This window comes from Telmatherina bonti (assembly GCF_933228915.1).
Source record: "Telmatherina bonti genome assembly, chromosome: 3".
NCBI lineage: Eukaryota > Metazoa > Chordata > Actinopteri > Atheriniformes > Telmatherinidae > Telmatherina > Telmatherina bonti.
This window is the reverse complement of record NC_136621.1, coordinates 15,001-42,342: the sequence shown is the minus strand read 5'-3', so window position 1 is coordinate 42,342 and position 27,342 is coordinate 15,001. Positions and strand designations below refer to the sequence as shown.

General features: G+C 34.9%; 2 protein-coding genes across 2 annotated transcripts; both read left to right on the top strand.

The window, feature by feature from the left end:
• The first annotated feature begins 469 nt into the window (after nucleotides 1-469).
• LOC306772526 (uncharacterized protein) lies at nucleotides 470-11,315 on the top strand. The gene is made up of 4 exons (XM_079262039.1): nucleotides 470-773; nucleotides 1,612-1,866; nucleotides 1,948-2,243; nucleotides 10,994-11,315. Exons 1-3 carry the CDS (start codon nucleotides 647-649, stop codon nucleotides 2,208-2,210), a joined length of 645 nt encoding a protein of 214 aa, XP_079118165.1. The 5' UTR covers nucleotides 470-646; the 3' UTR covers nucleotides 2,211-2,243; nucleotides 10,994-11,315.
• Nucleotides 11,316-17,208: 5,893 nt separating this feature from the next.
• LOC306774805 (uncharacterized protein) lies at nucleotides 17,209-18,930 on the top strand (the record flags this gene model as incomplete). The annotated part of the gene is made up of 3 exons (XM_079264978.1): nucleotides 17,209-17,582; nucleotides 18,421-18,675; nucleotides 18,757-18,930. Coding segments are annotated over exons 1-3 (556 nt in total), but the record flags the coding sequence as incomplete, so codon positions are not given.
• Nucleotides 18,931-27,342: the final 8,412 nt, after the last annotated feature.

Sequence of the window (27,342 nt, the reverse complement as noted above, 5' to 3'; positions counted from 1 at the left end):
ATCTAGAGGGCTCCAAAATTGTCAGGGGCCAAACTTTGCAGGCCTGTAGCTCGTACACGGAGCTGAGTGTTTGGATGAAACCAATGCTGGCTCGTAGTGCTCCAGGGTCCCTCTGAGTCCTGTCCTCGGCTGGGGCCCGCAGGGCCTCAGGGCCGAGATGTGAGGGCCCAAAGTTGGGCCGGTAATATCGTGGGGGAGGGGCCCGGGGTCACGGGACCTCGGTTCCTGGTAGAGGTGCCCTAGTGGGTCTAGAATGCAGTGGAACGGGTCCTCTGTGGCACTTGCACTGGAAACCCGGGGCCTCCAAAAATCTCAATGCCAGCTTGTCAGGGGAAAAAAGAGTACTTTCTGACCTCTGAGCAGCCCAAGAGGTGCAGTATGACTACTACTTCCAAATTTGTATCTGTTCAATGGATACAAATAGATACAAATTGGGAAGTGAGGTTAGGGGCTGGGTGAAGCACTCCCCTCTAGCCCCCCATTGAACTGCATCGGCACCCTATTGGTCCTCACAATACTGCAGCAAAGAGCATTTTGTCCTCCCACCAGCAGGTGGTGAATGTGAGTCACCCGTCTGCACACAGGAGGGAGGGGGGTCACATCCTGGAGGAGAGTAAGCACTTCCCCTTTTCAGTCAGCCGAGCACATGGTGAGGAGCAGAAGACGGCACGTTGTCTGGAGCCAGAGACGGACAGGCCACACTGCCAACACTTCCCCTGACATCCTGACAAGACTTGAGAGGAATAATTTGGACGTGAAGGACGACATTGGAGGTGAGTTTTGTCTGTTTTTCATACTTTGAACATATAGTTTGGCTGCCACAGGCCACGTGCTAGCTTGTGCAGGCCTGCTAGCCTGAGCAGGCCATGTGCAGGCTAGTAGCTTAATTATGTGGCCTGCCATTTGCAACACTTTCTATGACTACTTTGTTCGTCTGCTGATTGCTCCAGACACAGCCCTGGATGTCCAAGCTGAGTTGTGTGTCTTCACACTCAGATACTCATCTCAGCTTGGACCTCCAGGCCCTGAAACAGAGCTTCCTGCCAGAAAAAGAGTTCTGTTCCCGGGTAAAGAGTTCCTCACCTCAGCCTGGAGCTCTGGGCCCCCGGAGCAGAGCCTCATGCCCAGAAAAAGAGCTCTGTTCCTGGGTCAGGTCCTCCAGATGTCCTTTATGGCACCTCCCGGGTCCAGGCAAGGACAACTTGAAGTGGCATTGTAAAAGATAGAAATCTGGTAGTCAATGTTAATAGATAGGAATCTGGAAGTCAATGTTAATAGATAGGAATCTGGAAGTCAATGTTAATAGATAGGAATCTGGAAGTCAATGTTAATAGATAGGAATCTGGTAGTCAATGTTAATAGATAGGAATCTGGAAGTCAATGTTAATAGATAGGAATCTGGTAGTCAATGTTAATAGATAGGAATCTGGTAGTCAATGTTAATAGATAGGAATCTGGAAGTCAATGTCAATAGATAGGAATCTGGAAGTCAATGTTTACGAATTTGGAAGTTATATGTCCAGAGGTTCTGGCCCGGACATCCTCCAGATACTGAGCTCTGCTACTTTGCCAACAGGTTCTTTTGAAGACTTAAATCTGTTCTCCCACCAGCCATTTTCCCCACAGGTCTAATGAGTCAGCGCACCCCTCTACCATCCCCTGCCTCCTCCTACTCCCCCAATACCTCGTCGACCAACACGAGCACCTTATCGAGCACAAGCCTGGAAACGAGTCCGGACAAACCGGGCCGGGAACCGGTTAAGATGAGTGAGGAGGCTGCCAGCCAGACCACCAAACAGCAGGCCCCTGATGGGGATGCCAACAACAACACCAAACCGGATGGCCCTAAACCGGATCGTAAAGTGGGTGAGGAAGACACCGTAAACACCACTGGCCCATCTCGCCGCTATAAAACGCTTTCTGATCTGTCAAACTGGTTTGATGCAGAAGAGACTGGGGAAGCAGAAGGGCCGGTCCTCCAACCGGACTACAGAACGTTGCCGAGACGGGTCAAAGGTTCTGCCAAGAATCAGGGGTGGACCACCGAAAGCAGCCCTGATGCCGAACAAAACTCACCACCACTGCAGTCCCTTCATGAGCCCGAAGAGGGCCCGTACCACGTTCAGCCAGGTGGTCGACCAACCAGCCCCGTTCCAGTCGTTAAAGCAGGGGATGGAGGGTCAAAGAAAGATGGGAAAAGTTCTCGGTAGAGTCAAACATGACCCGGCCACAAATCCACTTTGGTGAGTGCAGTTTTCTTTAACTGTGACTTAGAAATACTCTGCATGTGCTATGAAATCTGCAAGGCCTTGATTTGAATCTGCATCATTACATACTTTGGTTGCTAGTCAATGTTAATAGATACAGTTTTGGAAGTCTTAGTTTTTCAATGTAAATAGATACAATTTTGGAAGTCAATGTTAATAGATACAGTTTTGGAAGTCTTAGTTTTTCAATGTAAATAGATACAATTTTGGAAGTCAATGTTAATAGATACAGTTTTGGAAGTCTTAGTTTTTCAATGTAAATAGATACAATTTTGGAAGTCAATGTTAATAGATACAATTTTGGAAGTCTTAGTTTTTCAATGTAAATAGATACAATTTTGGAAGTCAATGTAAATAGATACAGTTTTGGAAGTCAATGTTAATAGATACAGTTTTGGAAGTCAATGTTAATAGATACAGTTTTGGAAGTCTTAGTTTTTCAATGTAAATAGATACAATTTTGGAAGTCAATGTTAATAGATACAGTTTTGGAAGTCTTAGTTTTTCAATGTAAATAGATACAATTTTGGAAGTCAATGGTAATAGATACAATTTTGGAAGTCTTAGTTTTTCAATGTAAATAGATACAATTTTGGAAGTCAATGTAAATAGATACAGTTTTGGAAGTCAATGTTAATAGATACAGTTTTGGAAGTCAATGTTAATAGATACAGTTTTGGAAGTCTTAGTTTTTCAATGTAAATAGATACAATTTTGGAAGTCAATGTTAATAGATACAGTTTTGGAAGTCTTAGTTTTTCAATGTAAATAGATACAATTTTGGAAGTCAATGTTAATAGATACAGTTTTGGAAGTCAATGTAAATAGATACAATTTTGGAAGTCAATGTTAATAGATACAGTTTTGGAAGTCTTAGTTTTTCAATGTAAATAGATACAATTTTGGAAGTCAATGTTAATAGATACAGTTTTGGAAGTCTTAGTTTTTCAATGTAAATAGATACAATTTTGGAAGTCAATGTTAATAGATACAGTTTTGGAAGTCAATGTAAATAGATACAATTTTGGAAGTCAATGTTAATAGATACAGTTTTGGAAGTCTTAGTTTTTCAATGTAAATAGATACAATTTTGGAAGTCAATGTTAATAGATACAGTTTTGGAAGTCAATGTAAATAGATACAATTTTGGAAGTCAATGTTAATAGATACAATTTTGGAAGTCAATGTTAATAGATACAGTTTTGGAAGTCTTAGTTTTTCAATGTAAATAGATACAATTTTGGAAGTCAATGTTAATAGATACAGTTTTGGAAGTCAATGTAAATAGATACAATTTTGGAAGTCAATGTTAATAGATACAGTTTTGGAAGTCTTAGTTTTTCAATGTAAATAGATACAATTTTGGAAGTCAATGTTAATAGATACAGTTTTGGAAGTCTTAGTTTTTCAATGTAAATAGATACAATTTTGGAAGTCAATGTTAATAGATACAGTTTTGGAAGTCTTAGTTTTTCAATGTAAATAGATACAATTTTGGAAGTCAATGTTAATAGATACAGTTTTGGAAGTCTTAGTTTTTCAATGTAAATAGATACAATTTTGGAAGTCAATGTTAATAGATACAGTTTTGGAAGTCAATGTTAATAGATACAGTTTTGGAAGTCTTAGTTTTTCAATGTAAATAGATACAATTTTGGAAGTCTTAGTTTTTCAATGTAAATAGATACAGTTTTGGAAGTCAATGTTAATAGATACAGTTTTGGAAGTCTTAGTTTTTCAATGTAAATAGATACAATTTTGGAAGTCAATGTTAATAGATACAGTTTTGGAAGTCTTAGTTTTTCAATGTAAATAGATACAATTTTGGAAGTCAATGTTAATAGATACAGTTTTGGAAGTCTTAGTTTTTCAATGTAAATAGATACAATTTTGGAAGTCAATGTTAATAGATACAGTTTTGGAAGTCAATGTAAATAGATACAATTTTGGAAGTCAATGTAAATAGATACAATTTTGGAAGTCAATGTTAATAGATACAATTTTGGAAGTCTTAGTTTTTCAATGTAAATAGATACAATTTTGGAAGTCAATGTTAATAGATACAGTTTTGGAAGTCTTAGTTTTTCAATGTAAATAGATACAATTTTGGAAGTCAATGTTAATAGATACAGTTTTGGAAGTCTTAGTTTTTCAATGTAAATAGATACAATTTTGGAAGTCAATGTTAATAGATACAGTTTTGGAAGTCAATGTAAATAGATACAATTTTGGAAGTCAATGTTAATAGATACAGTTTTGGAAGTCTTAGTTTTTCAATGTAAATAGATACAATTTTGGAAGTCAATGTTAATAGATACAGTTTTGGAAGTCAATGTAAATAGATACAATTTTGGAAGTCAATGTTAATAGATACAGTTTTGGAAGTCTTAGTTTTTCAATGTAAATAGATACAATTTTGGAAGTCAATGTTAATAGATACAGTTTTGGAAGTCTTAGTTTTTCAATGTAAATAGATACAATTTTGGAAGTCAATGTTAATAGATACAGTTTTGGAAGTCTTAGTTTTTCAATGTAAATAGATACAATTTTGGAAGTCAATGTTAATAGATACAGTTTTGGAAGTCTTAGTTTTTCAATGTAAATAGATACAATTTTGGAAGTCAATGTTAATAGATACAGTTTTGGAAGTCAATGTTAATAGATACAGTTTTGGAAGTCTTAGTTTTTCAATGTAAATAGATACAATTTTGGAAGTCTTAGTTTTTCAATGTAAATAGATACAATTTTGGAAGTCAATGTTAATAGATACAGTTTTGGAAGTCTTAGTTTTTCAATGTAAATAGATACAGTTTTGGAAGTCTTAGTTTTTCAATGTAAATAGATACAATTTTGGAAGTCAATGTTAATAGATACAGTTTTGGAAGTCTTAGTTTTTCAATGTAAATAGATACAATTTTGGAAGTCAATGTTAATAGATACAGTTTTGGAAGTCTTAGTTTTTCAATGTAAATAGATACAATTTTGGAAGTCAATGTTAATAGATACAGTTTTGGAAGTCAATGTTAATAGATACAGTTTTGGAAGTCTTAGTTTTTCAATGTAAATAGATACAATTTTGGAAGTCTTAGTTTTTCAATGTAAATAGATACAATTTTGGAAGTCAATGTTAATAGATACAGTTTTGGAAGTCTTAGTTTTTCAATGTAAATAGATACAGTTTTGGAAGTCTTAGTTTTTCAATGTAAATAGATACAATTTTGGAAGTCAATGTTAATAGATACAGTTTTGGAAGTCTTAGTTTTTCAATGTAAATAGATACAATTTTGGAAGTCAATGTTAATAGATACAGTTTTGGAAGTCTTAGTTTTTCAATGTAAATAGATACAATTTTGGAAGTCAATGTTAATAGATACAGTTTTGGAAGTCAATGTTAATAGATACAGTTTTGGAAGTCTTAGTTTTTCAATGTAAATAGATACAATTTTGGAAGTCTTAGTTTTTCAATGTAAATAGATACAATTTTGGAAGTCAATGTTAATAGATACAGTTTTGGAAGTCTTAGTTTTTCAATGTAAATAGATACAGTTTTGGAAGTCTTAGTTTTTCAATGTAAATAGATACAATTTTGGAAGTCAATGTTAATAGATACAGTTTTGGAAGTCTTAGTTTTTCAATGTAAATAGATACAATTTTGGAAGTCAATGTTAATAGATACAGTTTTGGAAGTCTTAGTTTTTCAATGTAAATAGATACAATTTTGGAAGTCAATGTTAATAGATACAGTTTTGGAAGTCTTAGTTTTTCAATGTAAATAGATACAATTTTGGAAGTCAATGTTAATAGATACAGTTTTGGAAGTCTTAGTTTTTCAATGTAAATAGATACAATTTTGGAAGTCAATGTTAATAGATACAGTTTTGGAAGTCTTAGTTTTTCAATGTAAATAGATACAGTTTTGGAAGTCTTAGTTTTTCAATGTAAATAGATACAATTTTGGAAGTCAATGTTAATAGATACAGTTTTGGAAGTCTTAGTTTTTCAATGTAAATAGATACAATTTTGGAAGTCAATGTTAATAGATACAGTTTTGGAAGTCTTAGTTTTTCAATGTAAATAGATACAATTTTGGAAGTCAATGTTAATAGATACAGTTTTGGAAGTCTTAGTTTTTCAATGTAAATAGATACAATTTTGGAAGTCAATGTTAATAGATACAGTTTTGGAAGTCTTAGTTTTTCAATGTAAATAGATACAATTTTGGAAGTCAATGTTAATAGATACAGTTTTGGAAGTCTTAGTTTTTCAATGTAAATAGATACAATTTTGGAAGTCAATGTTAATAGATACAGTTTTGGAAGTCTTAGTTTTTCAATGTAAATAGATACAATTTTGGAAGTCAATGTTAATAGATACAGTTTTGGAAGTCTTAGTTTTTCAATGTAAATAGATACAATTTTGGAAGTCAATGTTAATAGATACAATTTTGGAAGTCTTAGTTTTTCAATGTAAATAGATACAATTTTGGAAGTCAATGTAAATAGATACAGTTTTGGAAGTCAATGTTAATAGATACAGTTTTGGAAGTCAATGTTAATAGATACAGTTTTGGAAGTCTTAGTTTTTCAATGTAAATAGATACAATTTTGGAAGTCAATGTTAATAGATACAGTTTTGGAAGTCTTAGTTTTTCAATGTAAATAGATACAATTTTGGAAGTCAATGGTAATAGATACAATTTTGGAAGTCTTAGTTTTTCAATGTAAATAGATACAATTTTGGAAGTCAATGTAAATAGATACAGTTTTGGAAGTCAATGTTAATAGATACAGTTTTGGAAGTCAATGTTAATAGATACAGTTTTGGAAGTCTTAGTTTTTCAATGTAAATAGATACAATTTTGGAAGTCAATGTTAATAGATACAGTTTTGGAAGTCTTAGTTTTTCAATGTAAATAGATACAATTTTGGAAGTCAATGTTAATAGATACAGTTTTGGAAGTCAATGTAAATAGATACAATTTTGGAAGTCAATGTTAATAGATACAGTTTTGGAAGTCTTAGTTTTTCAATGTAAATAGATACAATTTTGGAAGTCAATGTTAATAGATACAGTTTTGGAAGTCTTAGTTTTTCAATGTAAATAGATACAATTTTGGAAGTCAATGTTAATAGATACAGTTTTGGAAGTCTTAGTTTTTCAATGTAAATAGATACAATTTTGGAAGTCAATGTTAATAGATACAGTTTTGGAAGTCTTAGTTTTTCAATGTAAATAGATACAATTTTGGAAGTCAATGTTAATAGATACAGTTTTGGAAGTCAATGTAAATAGATACAATTTTGGAAGTCAATGTTAATAGATACAGTTTTGGAAGTCTTAGTTTTTCAATGTAAATAGATACAATTTTGGAAGTCAATGTTAATAGATACAGTTTTGGAAGTCAATGTAAATAGATACAATTTTGGAAGTCAATGTTAATAGATACAGTTTTGGAAGTCTTAGTTTTTCAATGTAAATAGATACAATTTTGGAAGTCAATGTTAATAGATACAGTTTTGGAAGTCTTAGTTTTTCAATGTAAATAGATACAATTTTGGAAGTCAATGTTAATAGATACAGTTTTGGAAGTCTTAGTTTTTCAATGTAAATAGATACAATTTTGGAAGTCAATGTTAATAGATACAGTTTTGGAAGTCTTAGTTTTTCAATGTAAATAGATACAATTTTGGAAGTCAATGTTAATAGATACAATTTTGGAAGTCAATGTTAATAGATACAGTTTTGGAAGTCAATGTAAATAGATACAATTTTGGAAGTCAATGTTAATAGATACAGTTTTGGAAGTCTTAGTTTTTCAATGTAAATAGATACAATTTTGGAAGTCAATGTTAATAGATACAGTTTTGGAAGTTCAATGTAAATAGATACAATTTTGGAAGTCAATGTTAATAGATACAGTTTTGGAAGTCTTAGTTTTTCAATGTAAATAGATACAATTTTGGAAGTCAATGTTAATAGATACAGTTTTGGAAGTCAATGTAAATAGATACAATTTTGGAAGTCAATGTTAATAGATACAGTTTTGGAAGTCTTAGTTTTTCAATGTAAATAGATACAATTTTGGAAGTCAATGTTAATAGATACAGTTTTGGAAGTCTTAGTTTTTCAATGTAAATAGATACAATTTTGGAAGTCAATGTTAATAGATACAGTTTTGGAAGTCAATGTTAATAGATACAGTTTTGGAAGTCTTAGTTTTTCAATGTAAATAGATACAATTTTGGAAGTCAATGTTAATAGATACAGTTTTGGAAGTCTTAGTTTTTCAATGTAAATAGATACAATTTTGGAAGTCAATGTTAATAGATACAGTTTTGGAAGTCTTAGTTTTTCAATGTAAATAGATACAATTTTGGAAGTCAATGTTAATAGATACAGTTTTGGAAGTCTTAGTTTTTCAATGTAAATAGATACAATTTTGGAAGTCAATGTTAATAGATACAGTTTTGGAAGTCTTAGTTTTTCAATGTAAATAGATACAATTTTGGAAGTCAATGTTAATAGATACAGTTTTGGAAGTCAATGTAAATAGATACAATTTTGGAAGTCAATGTTAATAGATACAGTTTTGGAAGTCTTAGTTTTTCAATGTAAATAGATACAATTTTGGAAGTCAATGTTAATAGATACAGTTTTGGAAGTCTTAGTTTTTCAATGTAAATAGATACAATTTTGGAAGTCAATGTTAATAGATACAGTTTTGGAAGTCAATGTAAATAGATACAATTTTGGAAGTCAATGTTAATAGATACAGTTTTGGAAGTCAATGTAAATAGATACAATTTTGGAAGTCAATGTTAATAGATACAGTTTTGGAAGTCAATGTAAATAGATACAATTTTGGAAGTCAATGTTAATAGATACAGTTTTGGAAGTCTTAGTTTTTCAATGTAAATAGATACAATTTTGGAAGTCAATGTTAATAGATACAGTTTTGGAAGTCAATGTAAATAGATACAATTTTGGAAGTCAATGTTAATAGATACAGTTTTGGAAGTCTTAGTTTTTCAATGTAAATAGATACAATTTTGGAAGTCAATGTTAATAGATACAGTTTTGGAAGTCTTAGTTTTTCAATGTAAATAGATACAATTTTGGAAGTCAATGTTAATAGATACAGTTTTGGAAGTCTTAGTTTTTCAATGTAAATAGATACAATTTTGGAAGTCAATGTTAATAGATACAGTTTTGGAAGTCTTAGTTTTTCAATGTAAATAGATACAATTTTGGAAGTCAATGTTAATAGATACAATTTTGGAAGTCTTAGTTTTTCAATGTAAATAGATACAATTTTGGAAGTCAATGTTAATAGATACAGTTTTGGAAGTCTTAGTTTTTCAATGTAAATAGATACAATTTTGGAAGTCTTAGTTTTTCAATGTAAATAGATACAATTTTGGAAGTCAATGTTAATAGATACAGTTTTGGAAGTCAATGTAAATAGATACAATTTTGGAAGTCAATGTTAATAGATACAATTTTGGAAGTCTTAGTTTTTCAATGTAAATAGATACAATTTTGGAAGTCAATGTTAATAGATACAGTTTTGGAAGTCTTAGTTTTTCAATGTAAATAGATACAATTTTGGAAGTCAATGTTAATAGATACAGTTTTGGAAGTCAATGTAAATAGATACAATTTTGGAAGTCAATGTTAATAGATACAGTTTTGGAAGTCTTAGTTTTTCAATGTAAATAGATACAATTTTGGAAGTCAATGTTAATAGATACAATTTTGGAAGTCTTAGTTTTTCAATGTAAATAGATACAATTTTGGAAGTCAATGTTAATAGATACAGTTTTGGAAGTCTTAGTTTTTCAATGTAAATAGATACAATTTTGGAAGTCTTAGTTTTTCAATGTAAATAGATACAATTTTGGAAGTCAATGTTAATAGATACAGTTTTGGAAGTCTTAGTTTTTCAATGTAAATAGATACAATTTTGGAAGTCAATGTTAATAGATACAGTTTTGGAAGTCTTAGTTTTTCAATGTAAATAGATACAATTTTGGAAGTCTTAGTTTTTCAATGTAAATAGATACAATTTTGGAAGTCAATGTTAATAGATACAGTTTTGGAAGTCAATGTAAATAGATACAATTTTGGAAGTCAATGTTAATAGATACAATTTTGGAAGTCTTAGTTTTTCAATGTAAATAGATACAATTTTGGAAGTCAATGTTAATAGATACAGTTTTGGAAGTCTTAGTTTTTCAATGTAAATAGATACAATTTTGGAAGTCAATGTTAATAGATACAGTTTTGGAAGTCAATGTAAATAGATACAATTTTGGAAGTCAATGTTAATAGATACAGTTTTGGAAGTCTTAGTTTTTCAATGTAAATAGATACAATTTTGGAAGTCAATGTTAATAGATACAATTTTGGAAGTCTTAGTTTTTCAATGTAAATAGATACAATTTTGGAAGTCAATGTTAATAGATACAGTTTTGGAAGTCTTAGTTTTTCAATGTAAATAGATACAATTTTGGAAGTCTTAGTTTTTCAATGTAAATAGATACAATTTTGGAAGTCAATGTTAATAGATACAGTTTTGGAAGTCTTAGTTTTTCAATGTAAATAGATACAATTTTGGAAGTCAATGTTAATAGATACAGTTTTGGAAGTCAGGTTTAATACATCTTAATTTGCATTTTCCGTGTTAATGGAAAACTTTCCCTTTTTGTCTTCTTTTTTCCAACTAGTCCCCATTCGGTACTTCCAGCCGGCATCGGAGCCATCCGGTGTCCCTATTGCACCCATGTCCTCGTGTTCCAAGTGGTGCTGTATTCCATTGTTCCAGGACAATGAAAATTGCCCTCTGTGTTGCAGTCCAATAAATAAATGCCACCTTTCTTGTGCCAGCTCAACAAAAATTGCCCTGTGTTGCAGTTCAATAAATAAATGCCACCTTTCTTGTGCCAGCTCAACAAAAATTGCCCTGTGTTGCAGTTCAATAAATAAATGCCACCTTTCTTACACCAGTTCAACAAAAATTGCCCTCTGTGTTGCAGTTCAATAAATAAATGCCACCTTTCTTACACCAGTTCAACAAAAATTGCCTTCTGTGTTGCAGTTCAATAAATAAATGGCACCTTTTTTATGCCAAGTTTAACAGTTGTGATTCTTCTCTCTGTTTTGAAATGTTAACTCTTAGTTGAATGAGCCCTCTCTCTGTTGACTTTATGTGGGAGAGAGGGACAGGGTACATTATTCCAATATCAATAGAAATTGGGAAGTCAATATCAATAGCTAACAATTAAGTCCATATTAATCAATGTAAATAGCTACAAATTTGGAAGTCCAGTGTCAGTACACACAAATTTGGAAGTCCAATGTAAATAGATATGAATTTGGAAGTCAATGTTAGCAGATACAGTTTTGGAAGTCAGTGGTTTTTCAATGTAAATAGATACAAATTTGGAAGTCCAATGTAAATAGATATGAATTTGGAAGTCAATGTTAGCAGATACAGTTTTGGAAGTCAGTGGTTTTTCAATGTAAATAGATACAAATTTGGAAGTCCAATGTAAATAGATACGAATTTGGAAGTCAATGTTAGCAGATACAGTTTTGGAAGTCTGGTTTTTCAATGTAAATAGATACAAATTTGGAAGTCCAATGTAAATAGATACAAATTTGGAAGTCCAATGTAAATAGATACGAATTTGGAAGTCAGTGGTTTTTCAATGTAAATAGATACGAATTTGGAAGTCGGCGTTAGCAGATACAGTTTTGGAAGTCTGGTTTTTCAATGTAAATAGATACAAATTTGGAAGTCCAATGTAAATAGATACAAATTTGGAAGTCAATGTTAGCAGATACAGTTTTGGAAGTCAGTGGTTTTTCAATGTAAATAGATACAAATTTGGAAGTCCAATGTAAATAGATACGAATTTGGAAGTCAGTGGTTTTTCAATGTAAATAGATACGAATTTGGAAGTCCAATGTAAATAGATACGAATTTGGAAGTCGGCGTTAGTAGATACAGTTTTGGAAGTCAGTGGTTTTTCAATGTAAATAGATACAAATTTGGAAGTCCAATGTAAATAGATACGAATTTGGAAGTCAATGTTAGCAGATACAGTTTTGGAAGTCTGGTTTTTCAATGTAAATAGATACAAATTTGGAAGTCCAATGTAAATAGATACGAATTTGGAAGTCAATGTTAGCAGATACAGTTTTGGAAGTCTGGTTTTTCAATGTAAATAGATACAAATTTGGAAGTCCAATGTAAATAGATACGAATTTGGAAGTCAATGTTAGCAGATACAGTTTTGGAAGTCTGGTTTTTCAATGTAAATAGATACAAATTTGGAAGTCCAATGTAAATAGATACGAATTTGGAAGTCAGTGGTTTTTCAATGTAAATAGATACGAATTTGGAAGTCGGCGTTAGTAGATACAGTTTTGGAAGTGAGTGGTTTTTCAATCTAAATAGATAAAAATTTGAAGTCAATAGATACAGTATTGGAAGTCAGTGGTTTTTCAATGTAAATAGATACAAATTTGGAAGTCAATGTTAGCAGATACAGTTTTGGAAGTCAGTGGTTTTTCACTGTAAATAGATATAAATTTGGAAGCAAGTTTACACTCTGTCCCCCCCCATCACCTGCATGGGGAGTGGGATTGCATCCATTCTTGCAAGTATCTGAATGGGTGTAAAAGATGAATATCAAAGCTGAATCTCAGCAGAGGGGCAAAGGCCCTGGAGTCTTTGCAACAGGAGCCATTGGGCTCCAAATATGGTAGAACCAGCCAGTGTTTGTCCAAAAAACTTTACGTCGATGGCAATATTTTCTTAGGTGAAATGCACTCCAAAACAAGTGCAGGCACCCCTGGGGCCACAGGTGTGATTGAGAATTGTCCAGAGACCACTTGGTCCAAACCAGGCCCCCAGAGAAAAAACACTTCCAAATTCATATCTATTTTGCATACATTCACATAGGTATGAATTTGGAAGTGATGTTAGGGGATTGACATAGTGGCAGGTGGCAGAATTTCATCCCAAATTTAGTCATATTTTGAAGGATTAAATGCACTCAAAAATAAGTGTAGGCATCCCTGGAGCCAAATGTTTTCCAGAGGCCCCTTGGTCCAAACCAGGCCCCCAGAAATAAAAAATTCCAAATTCCTATCTATTTGAATGCATACAAAATAGATACGAATTTGGAAGTGAAGTTAGGGGCTTTATTTGGAGGTTAGGGGAAAGTCAAAGTTAAGTGACATCTGGTGGCAGTTTTCTGAATTACACCATAATTTTTATTTTTTTTTTAGGTTTTAAAGGCCCTTAAAAATAAGTCTGGGTCCCCCTGAGTCCAATGATGTGGTTGATAATTTTCCTGAAGGCCCCTGGTGCGATGTAGGGGCCAAAATGGCAGACTTCCAAATTCGTATCTAAGGTTAGGGACTGACCCGGGGTTAGGGTTAGGGGGCGTCCATAGACTTAACATTGAATCTGGAAGAAAGTACCACATTTGTATCTATCCCATTCATTTTTTACTTCCAAATTCATCACTTGGAAGTAAAAGTTGCTATGAATTTTTTTGGCCTGTAGGTGTCAGTGTCCACCAATAAATGAATGAATGTAGAAGGAAACTTGAAGAGGGGTGTTTAAGGGTCCCGGGGTACGATTTTGACAGGGTTTTTTTTGAGGGTCCTCTTGGGACCCCCCAGAGTAGATCTGGCAGTGAAAGGGACCCTCAGGGGCCCTTGGGACCCCCAGGGGCCCCAGGTGCCATTAGCTCAAAATTTATCAGTGGTTAGGGCCAATTTTTTTTCGGGCCCTGAGAGGGCTCTATCAGAGGGCACGGAATGAGAAAAAAAAATTCTGCTGGATATGTTGGTTTTTCCAGGAGGGGCCCCCAAAATTGTGAAAAATTGCAACTTTGGGGGCCCCCAGCTCGGAGCCGGAGGGGTCTTTCTGGATGGGGATGCCACTGTTGGGCGTTGCTCAGGGCCTGCTTGAAACCCCTTCAAGACGAAGCCGGCGGGCTTGCTCCCAAAATTTTTTCTTTTTCCCAGGTTTGCACTCCAAAGGGTGTCAGAGTCTCTAAGTCTGAGGACTTAGGGCTAGGGTTCAGAGCAATTTCAAATTTGGACCCCAGGGGCCATTGATGTGTGGGGGCTGAGAGCGTCTCAGGAGATAGTAGAGAATGTGCAAGAATGGTGGTCCTGGGGTCCTTCATTTGGGAGCGAGAGGGCTCCAAAGTTGCCAGGGGCCAAACTTTGCAGGCCTGTAGCTCAGACACGGAGTGGAGTTTTTGGATGAAACCAATGCTGGCTTGTAGTGCTCCAGGGTCCCTCTGAGTCCTGTCCGCGGCCGGGGCCCGCAGGGCCTCGGGACCGAGATATGAGGGCCCAAAGTTGGGCCGGTAATATCGCGGGGGAGGGGCCTAGGGCCACGAGGCCCCAGGCTCCTGGTAGGGCCCCCTGAGATGATGATAAATCTGAAAAACCATGGCCCTGGGGTCCTTCGTTTGGGATCTAGAGGGCTCCAAAGTTGCCAGGGGCCAAACTTTGCAGGCCTGTAGCTCAGACACGGAGTGGAGTTTTTGGATGAAACCAATGCTGGCTTGTAGTGCTCCAGGGTCCCTCTGAGTCCTGTCCTCGGCCGGGGCCCGCAGGGCCTCGGGACCGAGATATGAGGGCCCAAAGTTGGGCCGGTAATATCGCGGGGGAGGGGCCTAGGGCCACGAGGCCCCAGGCTCCTGGTAGGGCCCCCTGAGATGATGATAAATCTGAAAAACCATGGCCCTGGGGGCCTTCGTTTGGGAGCGAGAGGGCTCCAAAGTTGCCAGGGGCCAAACTTTGCAGGCCTGTAGCTCAGACACGGAGTGGAGTTTTTGGATGAAACCAATGCTGGCTTGTAGTGCTCCAGGGTCCCTCTGAGTCCTGTCCTCGGCCGGGGCCCGCAGGGCCTCGGGGCCGAGATATGAGGGCCCAAAGTTGGGCCGGTAATATCGCGGGGGAGGGGCCTAGGGCCACGAGGCCCCAGGCTCCTGGTAGGGCCCCCTGAGATGATGATAAATCTGAAAAACCATGGCCCTGGGGGCCTTCGTTTGGGAGCGAGAGGGCTCCAAAGTTGCCAGGGGCCAAACTTTGCAGGCCTGTAGCTCAGACACGGAGTGGAGTTTTTGGATGAAACCAATGCTGGCTTGTAGTGCTCCAGGGTCCCTCTGAGTCCTGTCCTCGGCCGGGGCCCGCAGGGCCTCGGGGCCGAGATATGAGGGCCCAAAGTTGGGCCGGTAATATCGCGGGGGAGGGGCCTAGGGCCACGAGGCCCCAGGCTCCTGGTAGGGCCCCCTGAGATGATGATAAATCTGAAAAACCATGGCCCTGGGGGCCTTCGTTTGGGAGCGAGAGGGCTCCAAAGTTGCCAGGGGCCAAACTTTGCAGGCCTGTAGCTCAGACACGGAGTGGAGTTTTTGGATGAAACCAATGCTGGCTTGTAGTGCTCCAGGGTCCCTCTGAGTCCTGTCCTCGGCCGGGGCCCGCAGGGCCTCGGGGCCGAGATATGAGGGCCCAAAGTTGGGCCGGTAATATCGCGGGGGAGGGGCCTAGGGCCACGAGGCCCCAGGCTCCTGGTAGGGCCCCCTGAGATGATGATAAATCTGAAAAACCATGGCCCTGGGGTCCTTCGTTTGGGATCTAGAGGGCTCCAAAGTTGCCAGGGGCCAAACTTTGCAGGCCTGTAGCTCAGACACGGAGTGGAGTTTTTGGATGAAACCAATGCTGGCTTGTAGTGCTCCAGGGTCCCTCTGAGTCCTGTCCTCGGCCGGGGCCCGCAGGGCCTCGGGACCGAGATATGAGGGCCCAAAGTTGGGCCGGTAATATCGCGGGGGAGGGGCCTAGGGCCACGAGGCCCCAGGCTCCTGGTAGGGCCCCCTGAGATGATGATAAATCTGAAAAACCATGGCCCTGGGGGCCTTCGTTTGGGAGCGAGAGGGCTCCAAAGTTGCCAGGGGCCAAACTTTGCAGGCCTGTAGCTCAGACACGGAGTGGAGTTTTTGGATGAAACCAATGCTGGCTTGTAGTGCTCCAGGGTCCCTCTGAGTCCTGTCCTCGGCCGGGGCCCGCAGGGCCTCGGGGCCGAGATATGAGGGCCCAAAGTTGGGCCGGTAATATCGCGGGGGAGGGGCCTAGGGCCACGAGGCCCCAGGCTCCTGGTAGGGCCCCCTGAGATGATGATAAATCTGAAAAACCATGGCCCTGGGGGCCTTCGTTTGGGAGCGAGAGGGCTCCAAAGTTGCCAGGGGCCAAACTTTGCAGGCCTGTAGCTCAGACACGGAGTGGAGTTTTTGGATGAAACCAATGCTGGCTTGTAGTGCTCCAGGGTCCCTCTGAGTCCTGTCCTCGGCCGGGGCCCGCAGGGCCTCGGGGCCGAGATATGAGGGCCCAAAGTTGGGCCGGTAATATCGTGGGGGAGGGGCCCGGGGTCACGGGACCTCGGTTCCTGGTAGGGCCCCCTGAGATGATGATAAATCTGAAAAACCATGGCCCTGGAGGCCTTCGTTTGGGAGCGAGAGGGCTCCAAAGTTGCCAGGGGCCAAACTTTGCAGGCCTGTAGCTCAGACACGGAGTGGAGTTTTTTGGATGAAACCAATGCTGGCTTGTAGTGCTCCAGGGTCCCTCTGAGTCCTGTCCTCGGCCGGGGCCCGCAGGGCCTCGGGGCCGAGATATGAGGGCCCAAAGTTGGGCCGGTAATATCGTGGGGGAGGGGCCCGGGGTCACGGGACCTCGGTTCCTGGTAGAGGTGCCCTAGTGGGTCTAGAATGCAGTGGAACGGGTCCTCTGTGGCACTTGCACTGGAAACCCGGGGCCTCCAAAAATCTCAATGCCAGCTTGTCAGGGGAAAAAAGAGTACTTTCTGACCTCTGAGCAGCCCAAGAGGTGCAGTATGACTACTACTTCCAAATTTGTATCTGTTCAATGGATACAAATAGATACAAATTGGGAAGTGAGGTTAGGGGCTGGGTGAAGCACTCCCCTCTAGCCCCCCATTGAACTGCATCGGCACCCTATTGGTCCTCACAATACTGCAGCAAAGAGCATTTTGTCCTCCCACCAGCAGGTGGTGAATGTGAGTCACCCGTCTGCACACAGGAGGGAGGGGGGTCACATCCTGGAGGAGAGTAAGCACTTCCCCTTTTCAGTCAGCCGAGCACATGGTGAGGAGCAGAAGACGGCACGTTGTCTGGAGCCAGAGACGGACAGGCCACACTGCCAACACTTCCCCTGACATCCTGACAAGACTTGAGAGGAATAATTTGGACGTGAAGGACGACATTGGAGGTGAGTTTTGTCTGTTTTTCATACTTTGAACATATAGTTTGGCTGCCACAGGCCACGTGCTAGCTTGTGCAGGCCTGCTAGCCTGAGCAGGCCATGTGCAGGCTAGTAGCTTAATTATGTGGCCTGCCATTTGCAACACTTTCTATGACTACTTTGTTCGTCTGCTGATTGCTCCAGACACAGCCCTGGATGTCCAAGCTGAGTTGTGTGTCTTCACACTCAGATACTCATCTCAGCTTGGACCTCCAGGCCCTGAAACAGAGCTTCCTGCCAGAAAAAGAGTTCTGTTCCCGGGTAAAGAGTTCCTCACCTCAGCCTGGAGCTCTGGGCCCCCGGAGCAGAGCCTCATGCCCAGAAAAAGAGCTCTGTTCCTGGGTCAGGTCCTCCAGATGTCCTTTATGGCACCTCCCGGGTCCAGGCAAGGACAACTTGAAGTGGCATTGTAAAAGATAGAAATCTGGTAGTCAATGTTAATAGATAGGAATCTGGAAGTCAATGTTAATAGATAGGAATCTGGAAGTCAATGTTAATAGATAGGAATCTGGAAGTCAATGTTAATAGATAGGAATCTGGTAGTCAATGTTAATAGATAGGAATCTGGAAGTCAATGTTAATAGATAGGAATCTGGTAGTCAATGTTAATAGATAGGAATCTGGTAGTCAATGTTAATAGATAGGAATCTGGAAGTCAATGTCAATAGATAGGAATCTGGAAGTCAATGTTTACGAATTTGGAAGTTATATGTCCAGAGGTTCTGGCCCGGACATCCTCCAGATACTGAGCTCTGCTACTTTGCCAACAGGTTCTTTTGAAGACTTAAATCTGTTCTCCCACCAGCCATTTTCCCCACAGGTCTAATGAGTCAGCGCACCCCTCTACCATCCCCTGCCTCCTCCTACTCCCCCAATACCTCGTCGACCAACACGAGCACCTTATCGAGCACAAGCCTGGAAACGAGTCCGGACAAACCGGGCCGGGAACCGGTTAAGATGAGTGAGGAGGCTGCCAGCCAGACCACCAAACAGCAGGCCCCTGATGGGGATGCCAACAACAACACCAAACCGGATGGCCCTAAACCGGATCGTAAAGTGGGTGAGGAAGACACCGTAAACACCACTGGCCCATCTCGCCGCTATAAAACGCTTTCTGATCTGTCAAACTGGTTTGATGCAGAAGAGACTGGGGAAGCAGAAGGGCCGGTCCTCCAACCGGACTACAGAACGTTGCCGAGACGGGTCAAAGGTTCTGCCAAGAATCAGGGGTGGACCACCGAAAGCAGCCCTGATGCCGAACAAAACTCACCACCACTGCAGTCCCTTCATGAGCCCGAAGAGGGCCCGTACCACGGTCAGCCAGGTGGTCGACCAACCAGCCCCGTTCCAGTCGTTAAAGCAGGGGATGGAGGGTCAAAGAAAGATGGGAAAAGTTCTCGGTAGAGTCAAACATGACCCGGCCACAAATCCACTTTGGTGAGTGCAGTTTTCTTTAACTGTGACTTAGAAATACTCTGCATGTGCTATGAAATCTGCAAGGCCTTGATTTGAATCTGCATCATTACATACTTTGGTTGCTAGTCAATGTTAATAGATACAGTTTTGGAAGTCTTAGTTTTTCAATGTAAATAGATACAATTTTGGAAGTCAATGTTAATAGATACAATTTTGGAAGTCTTAGTTTTTCAATGTAAATAGATACAATTTTGGAAGTCAATGTAAATAGATACAGTTTTGGAAGTCAATGTAAATAGATACAATTTTGGAAGTCAATGTTAATAGATACAGTTTTGGAAGTCTTAGTTTTTCAATGTAAATAGATACAATTTTGGAAGTCAATGTTAATAGATACAGTTTTGGAAGTCTTAGTTTTTCAATGTAAATAGATACAATTTTGGAAGTCAATGTAAATAGATACAATTTTGGAAGTCAATGTTAATAGATACAGTTTTGGAAGTCTTAGTTTTTCAATGTAAATAGATACAATTTTGGAAGTCTTAGTTTTTCAATGTAAATAGATACAATTTTGGAAGTCTTAGTTTTTCAATGTAAATAGATACAATTTTGGAAGTCAATGTAAATAGATACAATTTTGGAAGTCTTAGTTTTTCAATGTAAATAGATACAATTTTGGAAGTCAATGTTAATAGATACAGTTTTGGAAGTCTTAGTTTTTCAATGTAAATAGATACAATTTTGGAAGTCAATGTTAATAGATACAGTTTTGGAAGTCTTAGTTTTTCAATGTAAATAGATACAGTTTTGGAAGTCTTAGTTTTTCAATGTAAATAGATACAATTTTGGAAGTCAATGTAAATAGATACAATTTTGGAAGTCTTAGTTTTTCAATGTAAATAGATACAATTTTGGAAGTCAATGTAAATAGATACAATTTTGGAAGTCTTAGTTTTTCAATGTAAATAGATACAATTTTGGAAGTCTTAGTTTTTCAATGTAAATAGATACAATTTTGGAAGTCTTAGTTTTTCAATGTAAATAGATACAATTTTGGAAGTCAATGTAAATAGATACAGTTTTGGAAGTCTTAGTTTTTCAATGTAAATAGATACAATTTTGGAAGTCAATGTAAATAGATACAATTTTGGAAGTCAATGTTAATAGATACAGTTTTGGAAGTCTTAGTTTTTCAATGTAAATAGATACAATTTTGGAAGTCTTAGTTTTTCAATGTAAATAGATACAATTTTGGAAGTCTTAGTTTTTCAATGTAAATAGATACAATTTTGGAAGTCAATGTAAATAGATACAATTTTGGAAGTCTTAGTTTTTCAATGTAAATAGATACAATTTTGGAAGTCAATGTTAATAGATACAGTTTTGGAAGTCTTAGTTTTTCAATGTAAATAGATACAATTTTGGAAGTCAATGTTAATAGATACAGTTTTGGAAGTCTTAGTTTTTCAATGTAAATAGATACAGTTTTGGAAGTCTTAGTTTTTCAATGTAAATAGATACAATTTTGGAAGTCAATGTAAATAGATACAATTTTGGAAGTCTTAGTTTTTCAATGTAAATAGATACAATTTTGGAAGTCAATGTAAATAGATACAATTTTGGAAGTCTTAGTTTTTCAATGTAAATAGATACAATTTTGGAAGTCAATGTTAATAGATACAGTTTTGGAAGTCTTAGTTTTTCAATGTAAATAGATACAATTTTGGAAGTCAATGTTAATAGATACAGTTTTGGAAGTCTTAGTTTTTCAATGTAAATAGATACAATTTTGGAAGTCAATGTTAATAGATACAGTTTTGGAAGTCTTAGTTTTTCAATGTAAATAGATACAATTTTGGAAGTCAATGTTAATAGATACAATTTTGGAAGTCTTAGTTTTTCAATGTAAATAGATACAATTTTGGAAGTCAATGTAAATAGATACAGTTTTGGAAGTCAATGTTAATAGATACAGTTTTGGAAGTCAATGTTAATAGATACAGTTTTGGAAGTCTTAGTTTTTCAATGTAAATAGATACAATTTTGGAAGTCAATGTTAATAGATACAGTTTTGGAAGTCTTAGTTTTTCAATGTAAATAGATACAATTTTGGAAGTCAATGTTAATAGATACAATTTTGGAAGTCTTAGTTTTTCAATGTAAATAGATACAATTTTGGAAGTCAATGTAAATAGATACAGTTTTGGAAGTCAATGTTAATAGATACAGTTTTGGAAGTCAATGTTAATAGATACAGTTTTGGAAGTCTTAGTTTTTCAATGTAAATAGATACAATTTTGGAAGTCAATGTTAATAGATACAGTTTTGGAAGTCTTAGTTTTTCAATGTAAATAGATACAATTTTGGAAGTCAATGTTAATAGATACAATTTTGGAAGTCTTAGTTTTTCAATGTAAATAGATACAATTTTGGAAGTCAATGTAAATAGATACAGTTTTGGAAGTCAATGTTAATAGATACAGTTTTGGAAGTCAATGTTAATAGATACAGTTTTGGAAGTCTTAGTTTTTCAATGTAAATAGATACAATTTTGGAAGTCAATGTTAATAGATACAGTTTTGGAAGTCTTAGTTTTTCAATGTAAATAGATACAATTTTGGAAGTCAATGTTAATAGATACAATTTTGGAAGTCTTAGTTTTTCAATGTAAATAGATACAATTTTGGAAGTCAATGTAAATAGATACAGTTTTGGAAGTCAATGTTAATAGATACAGTTTTGGAAGTCAATGTTAATAGATACAGTTTTGGAAGTCTTAGTTTTTCAATGTAAATAGATACAATTTTGGAAGTCAATGTTAATAGATACAGTTTTGGAAGTCTTAGTTTTTCAATGTAAATAGATACAATTTTGGAAGTCAATGTTAATAGATACAATTTTGGAAGTCTTAGTTTTTCAATGTAAATAGATACAATTTTGGAAGTCAATGTAAATAGATACAGTTTTGGAAGTCAATGTTAATAGATACAGTTTTGGAAGTCAATGTTAATAGATACAGTTTTGGAAGTCTTAGTTTTTCAATGTAAATAGATACAATTTTGGAAGTCAATGTTAATAGATACAGTTTTGGAAGTCTTAGTTTTTCAATGTAAATAGATACAATTTTGGAAGTCAATGTTAATAGATACAATTTTGGAAGTCTTAGTTTTTCAATGTAAATAGATACAATTTTGGAAGTCAATGTAAATAGATACAGTTTTGGAAGTCAATGTTAATAGATACAGTTTTGGAAGTCAATGTTAATAGATACAGTTTTGGAAGTCTTAGTTTTTCAATGTAAATAGATACAATTTTGGAAGTCAATGTTAATAGATACAGTTTTGGAAGTCTTAGTTTTTCAATGTAAATAGATACAATTTTGGAAGTCAATGTTAATAGATACAGTTTTGGAAGTCTTAGTTTTTCAATGTAAATAGATACAATTTTGGAAGTCAATGTTAATAGATACAGTTTTGGAAGTCTTAGTTTTTCAATGTAAATAGATACAATTTTGGAAGTCAATGTTAATAGATACAGTTTTGGAAGTCTTAGTTTTTCAATGTAAATAGATACAATTTTGGAAGTCAATGTTAATAGATACAGTTTTGGAAGTCTTAGTTTTTCAATGTAAATAGATACAATTTTGGAAGTCAATGTTAATAGATACAATTTTGGAAGTCTTAGTTTTTCAATGTAAATAGATACAATTTTGGAAGTCAATGTAAATAGATACAGTTTTGGAAGTCAATGTTAATAGATACAGTTTTGGAAGTCAATGTTAATAGATACAGTTTTGGAAGTCTTAGTTTTTCAATGTAAATAGATACAATTTTGGAAGTCAATGTTAATAGATACAGTTTTGGAAGTCTTAGTTTTTCAATGTAAATAGATACAATTTTGGAAGTCAATGTTAATAGATACAATTTTGGAAGTCTTAGTTTTTCAATGTAAATAGATACAATTTTGGAAGTCAATGTAAATAGATACAGTTTTGGAAGTCAATGTTAATAGATACAGTTTTGGAAGTCAATGTTAATAGATACAGTTTTGGAAGTCTTAGTTTTTCAATGTAAATAGATACAATTTTGGAAGTCAATGTTAATAGATACAGTTTTGGAAGTCTTAGTTTTTCAATGTAAATAGATACAATTTTGGAAGTCAATGTTAATAGATACAGTTTTGGAAGTCTTAGTTTTTCAATGTAAATAGATACAATTTTGGAAGTCAATGTTAATAGATACAGTTTTGGAAGTCTTAGTTTTTCAATGTAAATAGATACAATTTTGGAAGTCAATGTTAATAGATACAGTTTTGGAAGTCTTAGTTTTTCAATGTAAATAGATACAATTTTGGAAGTCAATGTTAATAGATACAATTTTGGAAGTCAATGTTAATAGATACAGTTTTGGAAGTCTTAGTTTTTCAATGTAAATAGATACAGTTTTGGAAGTCAATGTTAATAGATACAGTTTTGGAAGTCAATGTTAATAGATACAGTTTTGGAAGTCTTAGTTTTTCAATGTAAATAGATACAATTTTGGAAGTCAATGTTAATAGATACAGTTTTGGAAGTCTTAGTTTTTCAATGTAAATAGATACAATTTTGGAAGTCAATGTTAATAGATACAGTTTTGGAAGTCTTAGTTTTTCAATGTAAATAGATACAATTTTGGAAGTCAATGTTAATAGATACAGTTTTGGAAGTCTTAGTTTTTCAATGTAAATAGATACAATTTTGGAAGTCAATGTTAATAGATACAGTTTTGGAAGTCTTAGTTTTTCAATGTAAATAGATACAATTTTGGAAGTCAATGTTAATAGATACAGTTTTGGAAGTCTTAGTTTTTCAATGTAAATAGATACAATTTTGGAAGTCAATGTAAATAGATACAGTTTTGGAAGTCAATGTAAATAGATACAATTTTGGAAGTCAATGTAAATAGATACAGTTTTGGAAGTCAATGTAAATAGATACAATTTTGGAAGTCAATGTTAATAGATACAGTTTTGGAAGTCTTAGTTTTTCAATGTAAATAGATACAATTTTGGAAGTCAATGTTAATAGATACAGTTTTGGAAGTCTTAGTTTTTCAATGTAAATAGATACAATTTTGGAAGTCAATGTAAATAGATACAATTTTGGAAGTCAATGTTAATAGATACAGTTTTGGAAGTCTTAGTTTTTCAATGTAAATAGATACAATTTTGGAAGTCTTAGTTTTTCAATGTAAATAGATACAATTTTGGAAGTCTTAGTTTTTCAATGTAAATAGATACAATTTTGGAAGTCAATGTTAATAGATACAGTTTTGGAAGTCTTAGTTTTTCAATGTAAATAGATACAATTTTGGAAGTCAATGTTAATAGATACAATTTTGGAAGTCTTAGTTTTTCAATGTAAATAGATACAATTTTGGAAGTCAATGTAAATAGATACAGTTTTGGAAGTCAATGTAAATAGATACAATTTTGGAAGTCAATGTAAATAGATACAGTTTTGGAAGTCAATGTAAATAGATACAATTTTGGAAGTCAATGTTAATAGATACAGTTTTGGAAGTCTTAGTTTTTCAATGTAAATAGATACAATTTTGGAAGTCAATGTTAATAGATACAGTTTTGGAAGTCTTAGTTTTTCAATGTAAATAGATACAATTTTGGAAGTCAATGTAAATAGATACAATTTTGGAAGTCAATGTTAATAGATACAGTTTTGGAAGTCTTAGTTTTTCAATGTAAATAGATACAATTTTGGAAGTCTTAGTTTTTCAATGTAAATAGATACAATTTTGGAAGTCTTAGTTTTTCAATGTAAATAGATACAATTTTGGAAGTCAATGTAAATAGATACAATTTTGGAAGTCTTAGTTTTTCAATGTAAATAGATACAATTTTGGAAGTCAATGTTAATAGATACAGTTTTGGAAGTCTTAGTTTTTCAATGTAAATAGATACAATTTTGGAAGTCAATGTTAATAGATACAGTTTTGGAAGTCTTAGTTTTTCAATGTAAATAGATACAATTTTGGAAGTCAATGTTAATAGATACAATTTTGGAAGTCTTAGTTTTTCAATGTAAATAGATACAATTTTGGAAGTCTTAGTTTTTCAATGTAAATAGATACAATTTTGGAAGTCTTAGTTTTTCAATGTAAATAGATACAATTTTGGAAGTCAATGTAAATAGATACAATTTTGGAAGTCTTAGTTTTTCAATGTAAATAGATACAATTTTGGAAGTCAATGTTAATAGATACAGTTTTGGAAGTCTTAGTTTTTCAATGTAAATAGATACAATTTTGGAAGTCAATGTTAATAGATACAGTTTTGGAAGTCTTAGTTTTTCAATGTAAATAGATACAGTTTTGGAAGTCTTAGTTTTTCAATGTAAATAGATACAATTTTGGAAGTCAATGTAAATAGATACAATTTTGGAAGTCAATGTTAATAGATACAGTTTTGGAAGTCAATGTAAATAGATACAATTTTGGAAGTCAATGTTAATAGATACAGTTTTGGAAGTCTTAGTTTTTCAATGTAAATAGATACAATTTTGGAAGTCAATGTAAATAGATACAATTTTGGAAGTCAATGTAAATAGATACAATTTTGGAAGTCTTAGTTTTTCAATGTAAATAGATACAATTTTGGAAGTCTTAGTTTTTCAATGTAAATAGATACAATTTTGGAAGTCAATGTAAATAGATACAATTTTGGAAGTCTTAGTTTTTCAATGTAAATAGATACAATTTTGGAAGTCAATGTAAATAGATACAATTTTGGAAGTCTTAGTTTTTCAATGTAAATAGATACAATTTTGGAAGTCTTAGTTTTTCAATGTAAATAGATACAATTTTGGAAGTCTTAGTTTTTCAATGTAAATAGATACAATTTTGGAAGTCAATGTAAATAGATACAATTTTGGAAGTCTTAGTTTTTCAATGTAAATAGATACAATTTTGGAAGTCAATGTTAATAGATACAGTTTTGGAAGTCTTAGTTTTTCAATGTAAATAGATACAATTTTGGAAGTCAATGTTAATAGATACAGTTTTGGAAGTCTTAGTTTTTCAATGTAAATAGATACAGTTTTGGAAGTCTTAGTTTTTCAATGTAAATAGATACAATTTTGGAAGTCAATGTAAATAGATACAATTTTGGAAGTCAATGTTAATAGATACAGTTTTGGAAGTCAATGTAAATAGATACAATTTTGGAAGTCAATGTTAATAGATACAGTTTTGGAAGTCTTAGTTTTTCAATGTAAATAGATACAATTTTGGAAGTCAATGTAAATAGATACAATTTTGGAAGTCAATGTAAATAGATACAATTTTGGAAGTCTTAGTTTTTCAATGTAAATAGATACAATTTTGGAAGTCTTAGTTTTTCAATGTAAATAGATACAATTTTGGAAGTCAATGTAAATAGATACAATTTTGGAAGTCTTAGTTTTTCAATGTAAATAGATACAATTTTGGAAGTCAATGTAAATAGATACAATTTTGGAAGTCTTAGTTTTTCAATGTAAATAGATACAATTTTGGAAGTCTTAGTTTTTCAATGTAAATAGATACAATTTTGGAAGTCTTAGTTTTTCAATGTAAATAGATACAATTTTGGAAGTCAATGTAAATAGATACAATTTTGGAAGTCAATCTAAATAGATACAGTTTTGGAAGTCTTAGTTTTTCAATGTAAATAGATACAATTTTGGAAGTCTTAGTTTTTCAATGTAAATAGATACAATTTTGGAAGTCAATGTTAATAGATACAGTTTTGGAAGTCTTAGTTTTTCAATGTAAATAGATACAGTTTTGGAAGTCTTAGTTTTTCAATGTAAATAGATACAATTTTGGAAGTCAATGTTAATAGATACAGTTTTGGAAGCCTTAGTTTTTCAATGTAAATAGATACAATTTTGGAAGTCAATGTTAATAGATACAGTTTTGGAAGTCTTAGTTTTTCAATGTAAATAGATACAATTTTGGAAGTCAATGTTAATAAATGCAGTTTTGGAAGTGAGCGGTTTTACATGTAAATAGATACAATTTTGGAAGTCAATGTTAGCAGATACAGTTTTGGAAGTCTTAGTTTTTCAATGTAAATAGATACAATTTTGGAAGTCAATGTTAATAAATGCAGTTTTGGAAGTGAGTGGTTTTACATGTAAGTAGATACAATTTTGGAAGTCAATGTTAATAGATACAGTTTTGGAAGTGAGTGGTTTTTCAATGTAAATAGATACAAAATTGGAAGTCAGGTTTAATACATCTTAATTTGCATTTTCCGTGTTAATGGAAAACTTTCC

Excerpts from the sequence above, each read along its gene's own strand:
- LOC306772526 (XM_079262039.1), top strand. The coding sequence starts at position 647 with ATGGTGAGGAGCAGAAGACGGCACGTTGTCTGGAGCCAGAGACGGACA. Across the intron at positions 774-1,611 it reads CGTGAAGGACGACATTGGAG|CCATTTTCCCCACAGGTCTA; the intron begins GTGAGTTTTGTC and ends TTCTCCCACCAG. Across the intron at positions 1,867-1,947 it reads TAAACCGGATCGTAAAGTGG|AAGAGACTGGGGAAGCAGAA; the intron begins GTGAGGAAGACA and ends GGTTTGATGCAG.